The 17925-nt window shown below is 40.8% G+C and overlaps 1 protein-coding gene across 1 annotated transcript; it reads right to left on the reverse strand.

The window, feature by feature from the left end:
• Positions 1-438: 438 nt before the first annotated feature.
• On the reverse strand, positions 439-17463 carry LOC137291137 (large neutral amino acids transporter small subunit 1-like). The gene is made up of 12 exons (XM_067822422.1): positions 17340-17463; positions 12707-12915; positions 11584-11808; positions 10554-10679; positions 8344-8443; positions 8010-8054; positions 7645-7768; positions 6764-6867; positions 6363-6459; positions 5699-5848; positions 4687-4864; positions 439-2908 (listed from the first exon to the last, which is right to left on the reverse strand). The coding sequence occupies exons 2-12, from the start codon at positions 12903-12905 to the stop codon at positions 2838-2840; spliced, it is 1419 nt and encodes a 472-aa protein (XP_067678523.1). The 5' UTR covers positions 12906-12915; positions 17340-17463; the 3' UTR covers positions 439-2837.
• Between the last annotated feature and the right edge of the window lie 462 nt (positions 17464-17925).

Raw genomic sequence — 17925 nt, forward strand, 5'->3', positions numbered from 1 at the left:
AGCCCGTGAATGTTTTGGTCCTTTTGAGAGGATATATTGTCATTTCTGTCACAAATGTGTGCAGAAATGAAGCTAAAGGAGTCCACAAACATTCCATCTGCAGATTATGATGTAAGGCATATTCAGCTGCTCTCACACCAACCAACATTTAAGCATCCTTGAATATCGCCATTCGCAAGCATGCTGTTAAGATGACTTTCGAACCAGGTACAGTATACAGGCAGACAGAGGATGCATCTACGGCAGGCGCAACCACAAACCACTCCAAAAACAACAGTTGCAAACTTTCCCCAAAGGCTTGATAACGCCATCTTTGAGCTTCCAAAACCCACACAAAAGATAACTGTCATGACCTTTTTCTGCAGTTCGCTGGAATCTCCTCATGGACTTTGAAGACGTCACTAGAATGTTTTTTTCAATAAACAATTTTTATTACTATTTTTGCATTTTTCATACACAATGACATTCATGTTAACTACTTATCAAGAAAAAAAATGAGAGAGGTTGATTGGCCATGTTTCTGCTGACATTTCTCTTTACCTTAAATTACGACCGTCACTTTCATTAACTTTTTGATTTGATATTTTGTGGCTGGGGATTATGTCACCTTAGTGACAATGCGTTGCCACACAAGCTGATCCGTTATCTCACACATCACCGAATAACAGGCATAGGTTAAAATATTAAATCAGTTGCTTATAACACATGTACAGGCATCAAAATTGACAAAATAAAATCAGGTCTCTCCGGAGGGGAGCCAACAACGTCAGCAAACGTTTCATAGGCAACAATACTTATATTATACCAGGCAGTCACAGTTTACATCATTTCCAAGAGGTCCCCCAATCAATGATCTAAACAGACATGCAGACACACTGCAGTCACTATCGTGACATTTACCTCGAAAGTTACAACGCCAGATCATTTTAACAGGTAGACAAGTAATAATTTTAATAACAAATCATTTCGGCAGACAGTCACAAAATACAATATATGATCGGGTCATGCGAACAAGTCAAATCTTGTTATCAGAAATGAAGCGGCGTATCTAAATCAAACATCAGGTAGATGGGACCTCCCATGTTGTAATAACTGCATCCTAGACCTTCGGAGTGTTTACATCAACGCTTTATTTCTATTGGATATTTAAAATTGGTGCTGCATTTCTTAAAATTTCATGACATAACGATTGTAGACTGACAGCGTCTTTCACAAAATTTCCTTCAACCCAGCTTGTGGTTACGTAGTCCATGAAGGCAGTGACCTTAGGACTGGCAGGAGATTTCGCAACGGCATCGAGCCACACGTCTTCTATCTTGTCACAGGGCACCAGGGGCAAGGCAGCAGCTCGTCAGGAACTTCTTGACTTCCCCATCTTCTTTGTAGTCACTAACCAGGCCTTCTTTCTGTACCCTCCTCCATATGCATTGCGTAAAGTGAAAGAAGCACCCTCTCACAGAAGCAGCTGGAAATACACCTCTCACTGCATTGTGAGCTGCACGTTCAAAGTCCAGTTGTACAGTATGCGGGGCAAACTGCAAGCCTTGTCTTCCAGCAAGATCACACAGATACTCAAACATCTGAGTGTAGCATTCGGCGCTTCTGTTGGACAATAAACAGTACACTAGTGGAACCATGTGACAAAAAACACCTCAGCATGTACACAATATATCTGATCAAACAATTTAGGACATGTATAGAACGTACCATCACAAAATACGGTGCTTGCAGTACACAGATGTTCGATGTTTTTGTCTGTAGTGAAGATCAGAATGTCGGCGTTGACACGATGAAGGAACTGATCGCCCCCTTCCGTCTTTGCGTACTTGTCTTCAAGGTTGATTTCGGGTCGACTCTCAGGAAGGCGGGGCAAGGTCTTGTGTCCCTGACGATACAGAATGGTGTTCAGTGACTTGAATGATGGGATCTGCTTCAGCATGTCGTCTGAGATGATGTCGTGATTCTGACGCAGTCTTGAGATCTCCTCGCCGTAAATAGTAGGTATGGGAGTCGTCTCTGTCCTTGCTCTCTCCATCAGTCTTGCTTTGAAGGCGTCGACTTGAAGGGAAGTGGGTCGTGGGAGTGTCCAAGAATCTCTATGGCACAGAGTATCTCGCCCTCAGTTGTGAGCCTGGCAGTACATTCTCTCACAACGCCAGCCCAGTACCTTTTCCCCTGGCGACTACTTCTGCACCGAAACTTGAAGCCGTCATAGTACAAATGTACACCACCTCTAACACTCTCGATGAATTTGATCTCAACTTGTGCATTTGCCACGATTGTGACACTTAGTGAGCGCAGTGTCACTTATATATCTTATTTCTAACAGGATATTCTCAATGTCAATTAAGAACACGTTTGATCTCTAACTCGTTACTTACTTTCAGTAGGATGTTTTCATTTGAAATCACCCATGACTCAATGTCAATTAAGAAAATGTTTGATCTCTAACTTATTACTTACTCCCAACAGGATATTTTCATTTGAAATCACCCATACCGAGACGCTCTAAAAAAAGAGACGGGACGCTCTTTTACAGGTAACGGTAATCGGATTAGGTAATTAAGGTCCAGAGTAGGTGAAATACAATCAACCGTAAATGTGGCTCTCGCGGTATATGTCATTTTTAAAATGTGGCTTTCCCGGGGTGACACCTGTTTACGTGACATTGTTGGAGACGTCCGCCAACTGAGATCGAGATTAGATGGGTAAGATGATATGACATAATGAACATCCCGAGATCAGGCGAGTGGTAACTGTATCCAAAGACTGTTTGAATGGAGACGATCTCGCAATTCTGACATCCCAATATCGCATGGATGAATCCGAAGACGTGTCTACTTGTCGGTATCGGGGACGTCTGCTAGCTGACAGAGAAGTAGACGGCGACAGATGGTAACCATTGTTGCTGAAAAAGAAGTTTTCTCGTGAAGTGTTTAATTAGTGTTTATCATTCACATGAATGCATGTGGAGAATTTCCCTAACAAAGCAGACAGTATCATTGAATTTGTCCACGTGACACTGATGATTGGGAAACATAATACTAATTTCAACTTTATGAACAGCACACATGTGTCTAAAAACAATCTACAAATATTTAGTCATGGTTATCTTAACATTAATAAAATAAGAAATGCGATCAAATGTCGCTATCAATTTTCTACATTTGTGCTCAACAGACCATTGCGTTCATTAATGAAATACATATTTTCCCTTGAGAGCCCTTTTAAGCACAATTTCATAATCCATGAAACATAAAAAGTGAAAATATATTGATTTTTTTATTAACCATATATACTTAGTCAGAAATATAGACTGATGGAAAAAGTAAGGGCAAGAATGGGAGCTCAGTTATTCCTATATTTGGTTCCTGAACAGTACAATACAGGCATACAATGAAACATCGAAGGGAGTAAAGGAACACCTGCACTTTCATGTGTTTCCATAAGTCCCCATGGACCCTAGAATGGTGATCTACCTTCAGTTGTTGGCGGTCTGTAGCCCGTGTTTTATATCGTATTGTCCTCTTTAATTACAATGTATAGCTTTCAATGCTAGTTTTATGTTCATATCTGTGATAGCCTAGAGTTTTAATGTCCTTCGATGGCAGGTTTTCACGTTTTCCATTTATAGATTTTAATATTGATATAAATTAAATTGTTCCCGTCACGATATGGCTGTAATATTGTCGACGTGACGATAAATTCTAACTCACTCACTCACACATTTGTTTCCGTATTCTTTCTGTCAGAACAGATGCCACCTAATAGCCTATTTAAATGCAATGTTTGATAATGACTTGATCTAAACGTTTATTATGACAAATGGATTTTCATGCTGAGCTACTGTATCTTTAGAAAGAACCTATAAATTGAATTTGGAATATGAGGACCTTAAAAGTACAACATACTACCGTGTGACCAGCCCGAATCTTGATTCATGGTAGAGAGTGAGTTCAGTTTTAGGCCACACACAGCAATATTCCAGCTATATGGCAGTGATCTGTTACTATTCGAGTCTAGAACAATCACCGCGAAGATCCTGGTTAGAATTGATCTTCACTGAGAAATCATCAGGCGACAAAGGGATCGGGTGGTCAGGCTCGCTGACCTGGTTGACACATGTCATCGGTTCCCAATTGCGCAGATGGATGCTCATGCTGTTCATCACTGGATAGTCTTCTCCAGACTCGATTGTTTACAGACCGCCACCATATAGCTGCAATATTGCTGAATGCGGCGTAAAACTAAACAAACTCTCTGTTAATATGGTTGTAATGTTTAGACAGTATCTTGAAAGAGTGAGTGAGTGAGTTTACGACAAGCATAGTCGCCTTTTATGGCAAGCATGGGTTGCTGAAGGCCTATGCTATTCTATTCACGGGTCGCATCGGAAAGAGAAGCTATATGCATGAGATATGCTGTATATCTGTTGCAGATGTGCCAGTTTGCGATAAATAGGCAATTTCACATTGTACTGTCCAAAAGTAGTTTGCTCCTTTTAAACATATTGGCTAGCTACTTTTAAATCATTGTGTGCTAATCTATAGGGTTCTATACATAATATGTATGTATTCTGCATTTATAACTAGTTTTATTCACCATATTGCTGAAATATGGCTGAAATATTTAAATCTTAACTCACTCACTGCTGCAGCTACTGATATGTGATTATGATGTTTTTACCATTGAAGGAGATGGAGGGACCATTATGCCACCAGGCTGAGTCAGATATAAAGTAGACGGGGACAGCCAGGAGCACAAAGGCCAGTGGCACAAGGAACTTGACCGGCTGGTAGGCAATGGCGGTCAGTGACAGTGTGAAGAAGAACACGACGAAGATGACTGGGATCACCAGTGGTACCTGAAACAGTAACTGTTCAAAAAGGAGGATGCGGTTGATGATGCAGTTGCCGTGTAGTTGCAATAGGTTCTGTTTAAGTTGTAGATAGCAGACAGAGAATGCGGCATTCGGATTGTCTACATGTAATCCCGCTCACACATCATTCGTTCAGAACTTTGTAAACACGTATTACATCACTCCTCCAACATTGCATTAAGACGCATTAATGCATAACGCACACAACCAATCATTTAACAACGTATGAAGACGCACGTCAACACTCTTCAGTAATGCATAAAGCACACAGCCAACCATTCAAGAACGCATAAAGACGCACGTCAACACCCGTCAAGAGAGCACGGCACCAGTCCTTTAAAAACGCATAAAGACGTACGTCAACACCCCTTAATCATGCACAAAGCACACGGTCAGCCCTTTAACAACTCACAAAGACGCGCCTCAACGCCCTTCAATTAAGTACACCGCCAACGTATAAAGACGCACGTCAACACTCCTCAATATCGCATAACGTACATCACCAGACCTTTCGCAACGTATAAAGACGCGCGTCAACACTCCTCAATATCGCATAACGTACATCACCAGACCTTTCGCAACGTATAAAGACGCACGTCAACACTCCTCAATATCGCATAACGTACATCACCAGACCTTTCGCAACGTATAAAGACGCACGTTATCACACGGCAAAAAAAAGCTAGCCGTGTATAACCATCGCCCCTCAACAAATTAACTCTCTTTTATATCATTTCGTTTACAAATGGGTTTACGACAGTTTAAATAATACTACTATTCAACTGGGATAGATGTTCCTCATATAAACAAAGCACACACCTTGTACACGTCATGAGAGTCTGGAAACTTTCTCCTCAGACGTAGTATACCAACAATGGCCACAGCTTCCGGTAGAGCCCGCACAAAGGAATATGTCCCGATGATGCTCTTCACGTCGCCCAGGCATAAAAAGACCAGCGAAAAGGCGAACTTCATATAAAAGAAAAGTTAGGAAAGCGTTAAGAGCGAGAGTGAATAATTTAACGGTCTACAGTGATATTATTGCTTGTAACTGAAGTACATCGGCATGAAACAGCAACTGCAACACTGTGACTGTAACTACAACTGTAACTACAACTGTAACTACAGCTGTAACTACAACTCTAACTACAACTGCGACACCATCGGTTGTGGAAGCAATCGCCATCACTATAATAGCCTTCAAAACACTGTGGTATCATGGTCCTGAAACATCAACTGGATAACAAGCGCCACAACCCAGCTCTGACATTGCCAGTCACAGCTACTGTGACATCACGTCCTTTCTCATGACTGTGGTATCATGGTCCAGAAACATCAACTGGATAACAAGCGCCACAAACCAGCTCTGACATTGCCATTCAAAGCTACACTAATTCAGCATTGTTAGTGTTGGGCGGGATAGGACCCTGTATCGTGAGGGTGAGGAGAAAAAAATAATACTAAAATTCCCCTAAATCATTACCACGAGTAGGACTGTCGGCATGGGCGTCTTCCTTTCTGCATTGACCATTCCAAGGAATCGAGGGAAGATGTTGTCTCTGCCGCCGACGAAGTTTAACCTTTCAAACAAAAATCATTGGAGTTTATCAAATGCACAACTTTCAAGTTTTCCAGTCGTCCAAACGGCATGTTACATCTACCGACTCATAAAGATGAAAAAATCCCAAACATATAAACACAAAAGATTATTTCTACTACGTCAACTCTATATTTGACGTGAAAAAAACCCCAGTGAAACAGTCGGCTCAGTAAACCTGTTTAACCTGGCAAAATTATGGAATTTAACTTCCAACAGTTGAAAGTAAATGGTGAAAATAGTGTGCATATTTTTCAAAACAGTCTTTGTTGACGACAGTCACGCACCTGCTGGAGGTGAAAATGATGACGTTGGTGATGCCGGCAGCAGACATCGCAATACAAGGCACCATCGCCCACTTGATAGGGCCGAGCATTCGCTCACCAAAAACCTGGTTGAATCAGTATGTGATAAAATAGATATACTATAATGTGTATTATTATGTGTTTTCAATAGGCGAAAAAGGCACACATAAAACTAGGAGATTGCTTTCCGATCTAGAGCGAGTGAGGTATAATCTTAAGTCACATCGGCAGTATTACAGTTATATATTCGTTATGAATGAAGTTAAATAAAAACAGCGGTAAACAGGGGAGGGCAAAACAACATAACATGGAAAACAGCATAGTCATGGATGCAAGACTGGCATGTAAATCGAAACTTTTGAGTGAGTGATTTATGATTATCAAATCGGTAATATTTCAGACAACCAATTCGTACACTTTCCCAAGAAATAAATTTCTTACACTCTGTCGGCAAAGAACAGTAAAACAACTAGGTTATCACAGATAGAAACCTTAACCACGTAAGCATTAAGACATATATTACAAGAGAAGAGCAATACAATATAATGAAGGTAGATCGCCATGCTAGAGATCATGGGGACGTACATTGTTAATGCTCTCTGCATGGACCCTATCTGGATTTGCACCATCCCCTTGACCACTATCGATGGGAGGCATCAGATCACTTCCATATTCACAAATATATCTCGGCCAAAAGTAAGCACTACAGGTCCGATCGTATAGTGTTCTTGGGTGTGTGAGAAACTATCGAACAGTGAAGGAACCATGTTTATCTTGAAAGGTAATCTCTTGCAATTGCATGTCATATCTATATAATGTCTACCTATCCTCATTATGAACAAAATAAACAAATGATGTTTTACCACTGCCACGGCAAGTCCAGAGAGTATCTCCTGGTTCGTCATGACTGCGTGGTAGGCGATGTTGGCTGTTATGTAGCAGACGGTTGGTATGGCGAGACCTCCCAGAATAGCTATTGGCATTGTCCTGAAGCACAGAAAAGTCGATCTTTTTTGTGGCAAAATTGTCACGTTCGTTTTCTTTTATTCTCTTTCAAAATTCTGATGAGATGGACCAGTTTGGCTTTAAACAGTTCTCAGCAGTGATTCATCAATCTGGGATTCACACCCACAACTACCTTACATGACACATGCTGCTTCAGGTCGCTGGCCAATTGTGTGCTGGGGACATCAGATAAAGTTTATGAAAGTTGAAAGGCATTGCTCACCTCTGTGGTTGAACGATTTCCTCCACCGCGTTATTGATGTGATCCCTGCAGTATGAATCGCAAACAGTTACCCACCAAATTGAGAACTTGCAAAATGAAATACATTATTACCACATAGTCCACAGTCTCTGGAGGTTGACACACGTATGGATAACATTTGGAAGAAACAATGTGAAGTTTGTGTGATGAGTGAGTGAGTTAATATTTAACGTCACAATAGCCATATTGTGACGAGGTTGTGTGATGAAGTACACAGAATACAGCCACAAAACCACATACAGTGTGATCCCAGTAGACTGAAACGGTTCACAACATAAAGCATGATCACACTTACCATCCTACATAGGCGTACAGCCCTGCATACACAGCAGAGGTAAAGCCACCTGGATTGAGATCGCTAAAGACGAACGGCTCTCTAAAGTTTTCATTGTGACCTATAAATTCAAATATATTAAGAAACACCATAAATACAAACAATACATAAGGCTAAATAAAAAAGTGAAATATTTCTCTGGCATCGGCGCGACACTTATATTTGTGCGCGTAGCAATTTTTTATTGCCATTTAAGAAAAAATGTTGACTTTGCCGCGTCCCGGTCGAGCCATTTTGTCCACTATACGAATGAGTGTCTGTAAGAACGAGTGTGACTGAAGCTACAACCGATTAACACGTGCTAAACTTTCCAAGCTGTATTTCTGAGAGGAAAAATAAAAATGTGTTCCGCCCTCATCGCTTTTTTTCCCCATCAAAACGTTTTAAAAACAGTTCTACCGCCCTCATCACTTTTAAAGAAATGAGCCCGAGAAACATTTCGTTTGTGCAGCCTAATCTTTCCCGACTCTATCTTGCCTTCAGGCGGTTTAAACTCTTTCTTCAAAACATCCACCTTCAATAGAAATCATATAGTTACCATGCTACTGGTCAATACAACATCGTCTTCTGTTGGTTACCCAGCCACGCTGGCATTTCTTGGAACCCACTGGCCGATCTTGCTGCCAATGCAGCACTCAACAAATCTGCATCGCGACTTCTTTATTCAATACTCAGAATATAAAGCTATAATTAGATCTTATATCCGTGATCTGGTGCTGAAGAAATGGAACCCTCAAGTAGGTCTAAACAAATTACATGAAATGACACCGTTTCTTGATTACACCTACTTGGGTTGGCGGTCTAGATTTGAGGAGGTCATTATACGACGATGTCGCATTGGGCATACGCGTTGTACACACAGATACCCAGTAAAAGGTGAACATCCTTCGTTTTGTATCCCTTGTGGTGAGGAAGTCACAGTAAAGCATATCCTGTTTCTCTGTGTTGAATTCTCCATCAAAAGGAATAAATATTTCAATGTCAGAACAGTGAAAGATCTTTTTACTACTATTAACTCAAATTTACTAATTGTGTTTTAAGAACATTGTTTTGTTTAATGAATTCTGAGTAATATGTTTTGCTAATAGCTATATTTCAAAGATTGGTGGTCTAGATTAGTAACTTAGATTGTTGTTTTCATCTCTATATGACTGTCATGTTACTGATACGGTGTAAACTTTTCACTCACTCGCTACAAAAACAACATGGTAATCTAAAACATACGCCCATATGAAGTACAAGACAACAATTAATATTACTGATTATTTAACAAATCTAGAAATGTTAAAAGAGTATGCATAATGATAGTTCAAGGACGCCGTTTGGCGATTAGCTTTTTAACATCGATACTGAACAGCAAAAGAAACGCAATGCAATCTCATACATGTACGCGTTCATGTTTATGTATTTAAAAACTTGACAAAAAGCCAGGGTTGGGTTTCTTTTGCTAATCAATATTTGTGATGTGGAAATTACCAAGAGATAATGACAAGAACTTAGACCAGGAATGTGTGTACATCCAAAGTGACACTGATGTGACCAATGGTCTTGATACTGGTTTGTGACGACCAGGCAATTTTTCCTTCTGATAGTGTGCCTACCTTGCATTGGGTGATACATGCCAGCTGCATCAAGTGATGCACGACTGTGGCTATAGTGACGACGAAGAGTGAGAAGAGTGCTGACTTTACAGATCCTGGACTTACCTTACGTAAAGCGATAGAGGCAGTGGCTATAAAGACAAGAGTGCTGACTTTGCAGATCGTGGACCTACCTTATATAAGGAGATAGAGGCCAGTGGCTCTAATGACAACAGTGCTGACTTTGCAGATCGTGGACCTACCTTATATAAGGAGATAGAGGCCAGTGGCTCTAATGACAACAGTGCTGACTTTGCAGATCGTGGACCTACCTTATATAAGGAGATAGAGGCCAGTGGCTCTAATGACAACAGTGCTGACTTTGCAGATCGTGGACCTACCTTATATAAGGAGATAGAGGCCAGTGGCTCTAATGACAGCAGTGCTGACTTTGCAGATCGTGGACCTACCTTATGTAATTATGATCGAGGGCAGTGGCTCTAATGACATGATCGCTGATCAGCCTTGTATAAGCCATACACTCCTTCTGATATTCAGTGAAATCACTGACCGTGCAGATAATCGACTTACCCTGGCTAAGATGATAGAGGCCAGCTACTATAATGACGACAAGAGCGCTGACCTTGCAGACAGTGGATACTGTCTGCATTCCGGCAGCAGCACGGACGCTGTAACAGTTGCAGGCCACAATGAAAGCTGTGGAAACAAACGGAAAGAACTTTTTGACACAGCTTGAACTTATTGGACTCATATATAATTTAACGTTATAGATAAATCTGTATGACGTGATGCTTGTCAACCTATGCCAAAGACATGTTTTACCTAGGGCTCCTCCACCAAGTCATCCATCTGTCATAATAACATATTATACTAATACCATTACCTGGGATTGGAACCTTTGATTATCTATTTCTGGTGAGACTGATGGGGGAGCGTTCTCTTGTATTACAGCGTATAGCCCTCTCACCCTCAGATAGCGATTTTGTACAGCTCTTAATAACTGCAGGGATTAATGCGACGGTTATAAGTTATTTAAAAAACTACCGAGTAATTCGTTCCGACAGAAGAGTGAAATCGATTGCTTTTATATGACGACTTTTAACAAAATGGACCAAATTTCCTTGATTTCCCCTTTAGTACATTTACATGATACCACGTCCTAGAATGTTTTTCAAAAGACATTAACTGACTTCCTCTCATATTTCAGAACAAAGCACCGTTTTGTTATGTCGAAAACCGGTGGAACGTTTCTAATTCAAGGCAACCATCTAATTAATATTTGTTCGTTTAATGACCAGCTAAATTTCTGAAATACAGCCAACACCTGAGCCAATGGTGCAAATACACGTGGGGTCCATGCAGGAAGTAAACGTACTGTAAGTCCCCATGGTCCCTGGTATGGTGACCTGCCTTAGGTTGCTGCAATCAGTAGCCTGTTTATATTTTGCATTGTCTCCAGCAGTAATAGATGTTAAATTACAGCATACAAGTTTTAAACCGAATTTGTGATGTTCTTGTAGACTGTTCTCGTCACGGTATGGCAGAAATACTGACTTACATTCTAATTCAAGGAAAGAAATTATGTTTATCTGTCACTCACATAAGATAACTGTGGCAAGCAGAATTTTGGCTGACTTTGGCGCCATGTCTGGGCACTCCAGATATATAGGCCTCATGATGTATTCAGCAGTGACTAGACTTCCCAATACGGCCGCTAGAGGGCGCACGACGAATAGCTGAGCCCACAACACAGTGAACCCTGCCATGTCTCCAAAGGCTGCTCTGACGTACGTATAGCTTCCGCCAGATCTCTTAATACGAGTACCTGAAACAGCAAATCAACACAGGTCATCGCGAGAATCCATACCACAAACAAAAGGTATGGGGACACCATAAAATTTGATAGTCATATAGAAACGTAAACGTGTTGAGGTCATTTATACTCTAAGGTAACTGCAACTTTTGCGTGCTTAATGGGCACATTAAACGACATATTAGATCATGCAGTGAAACAACTGATTCAATATTCGTTCAGTCTGAGTGAAATGAAACACTGCCCAAAACAGCGGAAAAACAACGGTGCTGAAAGATACAAGCGCTATGTTTAATTCAAACGCTCAAACACACCAGTCTAGTGCACGTGGAAGACAGACTTCCCAGGAGCTTGTGGCACATTGGCACTGACAGTTGTAAATCGGTTTCGAAGGAAAAAAATTGCCACACTTCCTGTTAAAATACGTCATGGGATACAAATGATTTTGTGAAAGATGTTCTTCTGAATCACGGTACCTGTTATTTCTTGCAGGATTCTAAAATGTCATAACCAGTTCAGTGAGCAAGTATCAAATACCACGTTTGACAAAGTCTTATGAGTTCCATAACGAGTTAGAGTTCGGCAAACAACCCTCTTCCTGTAGGGATCGACCCAACTGCAGGATTCTGAAATGTCATTGTAGAATGAACTACAACCCATTCAATAACCAGCTATCAATTACCATGTTTGACAACGTCCTGTGAGTTCCATAACGATATAAGACTTACAGTTCGGCAACCATGTAGGGATCGACCCAATTTTACAATGTAACAATAAACTTTGCCCCACCGAGTGGGAAAAAGAAGAGTTTTCATTTCAGCACTAATTTGGACGTTTCTACTGGTATTTCGGCACGTACCTCCCACCTACAAAATTTCGAAACCAAACTATCCGCTTCTTGACCACCTACCGAGTTCAGCGTATGACAGAGCTCCGCAGTAGCTTATGAAGCCACAAAACACCCATACACACAGGGAGAGCCCTAGAGATGCTCCAGCACCAGCCAACACCGAACTTGGGCTAACGAAGATGCCGCCTCCTATGATGCCGCCGGTGACGTAGCTAATGGCGCTGATGACGCCGAGCTGACGCTTAAGTCCAACTGTCATGTTGCTGATGCTGCCAGAATAAATATATAATGAGACTGGGGTGAGTTTCGGCGGGGTTTTGAATTGTGGTTTAGTGAGTGAATTTAGTTTTACGCCGCACTCAGCAATATTCCAACTGTCTGTAAATGATCGAGTCTGGACCAGACATTCCAGTGAACAACATGAGCATCGATCAACGGGATACAATGACGAGTCAACCAAGTCAGTGAGTCTGAACACCCGATCCCATTAGTTGCCTCTTAGGACAGGCATGGGTTACTGAAGATCAGTTCTAACCAGGATCTTCACGGGTCAGATTGCAGAAAGGTTATTGCGGGGAAGAAAACAACTCCGCCAGATGTCATCAGTATTGTCTGACTTACATGTGTTCACGTGTTCTGATGAACAATGGGTGAGCCTTGCAGGTGTTTGCCAAAGGTGTTACAGGGTACGCTCACCTTTCACAGAACACATGGCGTCTTCTGATTCCGCATTTCGTACACAGATCATGATGCAGTCTGAATGGCGTAAAAGACGACTAACGGGATCGGGTAGTCAGGCTTGCTGATTTGGTGGACACATGTCATAGTATTCCAGATGCGTATATCGATGCTCATGGTGTTGATCACTGGAATCGGGTCTTGTCCAACCAATCAAGTGATCAACACTGTGAGCATCCATATACGCAATCGGTATACGCAAGTCCGACCACCTGATACCGACACGACAAGCATGAGGTGTTGAAGATCTGTTTTAACCTGGATCTTCACAGGCCCTTTATGGAATGGGTTCCAGGTGGTGCCATCATGATTTTTCATTTCAGTGTTTCGCTCAGATAATTTTCATAGGTAATCTTCATTAAGAGCCAAGTGACCACTCACTGAAAACTCTTAATCTATAGTTGCTCGGAAACGGAGCACATTTGTGAGTGAATTCAACTTCTGTTCTTGTCCCCATTCGCCCCTGACGATTGAAACGATGCCCCATCCACGAGAGGATATTATTGGTGGAATATTGCTGGAATATTGCTGGAATACTGCTGAGTCCGGAGTACAACTAAAACCACTTACTCACTCTTTCACCAGAGAGGTCTCAAACGTATCATCAATCAAAGCTCAACGCTGATTAATCAACACATAGTATACAATCCATGAACCGGCAGTTGTTTAACCTCTCTCCGACATGTACAAACTCACTACTGAAGGGAGTTAAGTATTTTTCCATCTTCTAAACGTAATGTTAGAATACATGAATCAACTAATTTTCAAGGATCACTGATCACTTGTGTTATGTTATGCTTGTTTAAGTTTTGCTTAAGAGGTCGACATCCATCGACATCGTTGTATGTTGTTGGCAAGTTTGTTTTCAGGTTGAACTGTTTGCAGTCGGTGTTTACATTCATTACCCACTGCATGCCTATAAATAACCATGTTCATTTTAACGACTAGACGAGGCAAGAGAGAAGAAAGGGTAAAGAAATAACTTAAAGAACACATATGAAACAACATTGTTTGGGTATTGCTTACAGAAAATAGGGATCGCATCGGTAATGTAAAATGCAGTGTAAATGCCAATTGGCCTCATTCCGCAAATTTCATTTTCCCTTCATTTCTGTTTTACACTAATGAATTCTATCATCTGCAGACTGTTCTTTCCGTATCATATGTTTACACTAGAATAAACGAAAAGGCATGTGAACATAACCACTAATCGCCGTGGGGAGTAACGCTGTTGTTTTACATGTAGCACGACGGTGCCAAAAACGTTCTTATCATATCATGTAACTGCTGTGGAAGTTACAATGTTGTTTTACAAGTAAATATAGCTCGACCGTGCCAGAAACTAATTACAAGCAGTCGCAGGTATGGAGCGAGACAGATTCTAGTAGACGTAAAGGGCAGATAGACTTCTGTCCATCACTATAAAATTATAGTGATGGCGCCGAGTCTCTTAGTAATGTGATAGCGTGCAATGTGAATTCGAGTTTTACCGCCTGTATGTGCCATTTGATTTTGCATTTAGGCAAGTTTAAGTACTTATGACCTTTTGCCTTGTGTATGCGGAGTGATTAGGCAAGTCTGCCTTTTTGATATTGTATAATAAAGCGTGCGGGCAGGCAGCCTCAACTATGTACATGATGTCATGGCATGTACTATGTAGGCATGTTTAACCATGTACGTATTGTCATGATATGCAGCATGTAGGCATGTTTAACCGTGCACATGTCATAACATGGGGTATGTAGGCATGTTTAACCTTGTACATGTCGTCATAATATGGAGTGTGCGGGCATGTTTAACACTGTACATGTCGTCATAACATGGGGTGTGTGGGTGTTTAACCATGTAAATATCGTCATAACATCGAGTGTGTAGGCATGTTTAATCATGTATATGTCGTCATTATATGGAGTAAGTAGGCATATTTAACCATGTACATGTCGTCATAACATGGAGTATGTGGACATGTTTAACGGTGTAAATATCATAACATGGAGTGTTTGGGGGCATGTTTAACCATGTATATTTCGTCATAACATAGAGTGTGTGGGCATGTTTAACCATGTATATTTCGTCATGACATGGAGTGTGTGGGCATGTTTAACCATGTATATTTCGTCATAACATAGAGTGTGTGGGCATGTTTAACCATGTATATTTCGTCATTACATGGAGTGTGTGGGCATGTTTAACCATGTATATTTCGTCATTACATGGAGTGTGTGGGCATGTTTAACCATGTATATTTCGTCATAACATAGAGTGTGTGGGCATGTTTAACCATGTATATTTCGTCATGACATGGAGTGTGTGGGCATGTTTAACCATGTATATTTCGTCATAACATAGAGTGTGTGGGCATGTTTAACCATGTATATTTCGTCATTACATGGAGTGTGTGGGCATGTTTAACCATGTATATTTCGTCATAACATAGAGTGTGTGGGCATGTTTAACCATGTATATTTCGTCATAACATAGAGTGTGTGGGCATGTTTAACCATGTATATTTCGTCATTACATGGAGTGTGTGGGCATGTTTAACCATGTATATTTCGTCATAACATAGAGTGTGTGGGCATGTTTAACCATGTATATTTCGTCATGACATGGAGTGTGTGGGCATGTTTAACCATGTATATTTCGTCATAACATAGAGTGTGTGGGCATGTTTAACCATGTATATTTCGTCATTACATGGAGTGTGTGGGCATGTTTAACCATGTATATTTCGTCATAACATAGAGTGTGTGGGCATGTTTAACCATGTATATTTCGTCATGACATGGAGTGTGTGGGCATGTTTAACCATGTATATTTCGTCATGACATGGAGTGTGTGGGCATGTTTAACCATGTACATAATGTCATGACATATATCATGTAGCCATGTACATATTATCATGGCATGTGACATGTAGGCAGGTTTAGCCGTGTGCATATTGTCATGACATGCAGAATGTTTGTAGGTTTAGTCGTGTACATATTGCCATGGCATGCAGCATGTAGGCAAGTTTAGCCGTGTACATTTTGCTATGAAATGCAGGATACAGGCAAGGGTAGCGGTGTACATTTTGCTATGACATGCAGGATATAGGCAAGGTTAGCCGTGTACATTTTGCTATGACATGCAGGATATAGGCAAGGTTAGCCGTATACATTTTGCTATGACATGCAGGAGATGGGCACGTTTAACCGTCATAACAGGCAATCGGAAACAAATTGCACGCTGCTCTCATTTCGCTGTACAGCATGAAATGACACGGCCTGTAGAAAATAATGCAGCGAAATATTAACAGGGATGAAACTATACACTACGATGATGATGAGGTTACTCAAATGCGCCATGTTGATATAATTCCTAGTGCTTTAATCCCACAAACAACCAGAATGAGTGAGTGGTGAATTAATATTTGTCAGCACATCGGCAATATTTCATCCATATTATGAAGAGAATAATCATTCATGATACTAAAGATCAATACAATTAGAAATTAAAAACCTGTTGACGATGAAGAGTAACCTTAGATTATAACAGATACGGTTAATCTAGTATGTAATCATAAAACGATATTATTACAGAGAAAAAAGAACAAACAAAATACAATGAACAAGAGATTGCTAGCAACAGAAGTTGCTGTGACTTACAATACCTCTCCTTCCTGCACGGTTCCCAGGCTGGATTAATACCATGCTTTCAGCTGCTGGCGATTGTACGTAATGTTAGCCACTTATCTAGAAACTATATATAGTCTGTGATTGAAAACGATGGCAGATGTCAATATTCTGTGACTGACGTTGATTTACCTACCTCAACCATCACAGTGACATACTTTTATACCAGACATAGTAACAAGTAAACTATGCATGGTGAATGACACTTTCCTCATTATAGCGTGTCTAGTGTTTGATCAGCTGCATGGAAAGGTACTACAAATAAAGCTATAGCGACTTACTTGCTAGACGAATGTATTTACAATCAGGATTCAGATCTAGTTCTTCCGACAGCTTTCGTAAACCGAGCAAAACCATATCTTATCCATGATATAAGCCGAAAACACTTTTCCGCCGGTGCTTGTTTTGGAGTAACAGGAGCTGTAATGCTGCACCGTGAAGATAGCTTGGCACCACCAGTATGAAGACCTGAGGGGCTGGAGCACAGATAGATTGTTTATGAGCCGCTTATTTACTGGTGGCAGATGTGAAGAAAAACACATTTGTCAGCCCGGTGCTAGTCTCGGATGTTCAGCTTCCAGAAGCGATAAAAATACATCGACAAAATGGCAAGGTCGAGATTAAATTTATTCTATCAGTATTCTGAAGACTGGCATCGACAAAATGGCACGATCAAGAACAGATATATTCTGTCAGTAGTCTGAAGACTGCTTGTACGTGTTGTAATAATGACCGAACGATTGTCGCCATAAACCACACTTTTTCACACCCTGTTTATATACTGATTCAGTTGCCAGTGTCATAGACATAAAGAATAAACATAAATATAGATATAAAAATAGCTATAAAAATGTCAGAACAGCATTT

Source organism: Haliotis asinina, chromosome 7 (genome assembly GCF_037392515.1).
Source record: "Haliotis asinina isolate JCU_RB_2024 chromosome 7, JCU_Hal_asi_v2, whole genome shotgun sequence".
NCBI lineage: Eukaryota > Metazoa > Mollusca > Gastropoda > Lepetellida > Haliotidae > Haliotis > Haliotis asinina.

Excerpts from the sequence above, each read along its gene's own strand:
- LOC137291137 (XM_067822422.1), bottom strand. The coding sequence starts at position 12,905 with ATGACAGTTGGACTTAAGCGTCAGCTCGGCGTCATCAGCGCCATTAGC. Across the intron at positions 11,809-12,706 it reads TCTGTCATACGCTGAACTCG|GTACTCGTATTAAGAGATCT; the intron begins GTAGGTGGTCAA and ends TTGCTGTTTCAG. Across the intron at positions 2,909-4,686 it reads TCCCTCCATCTCCTTCAATG|CAACAATGGTTACCATCTGT; the intron begins GTAAAAACATCA and ends CTTCTTTTTCAG.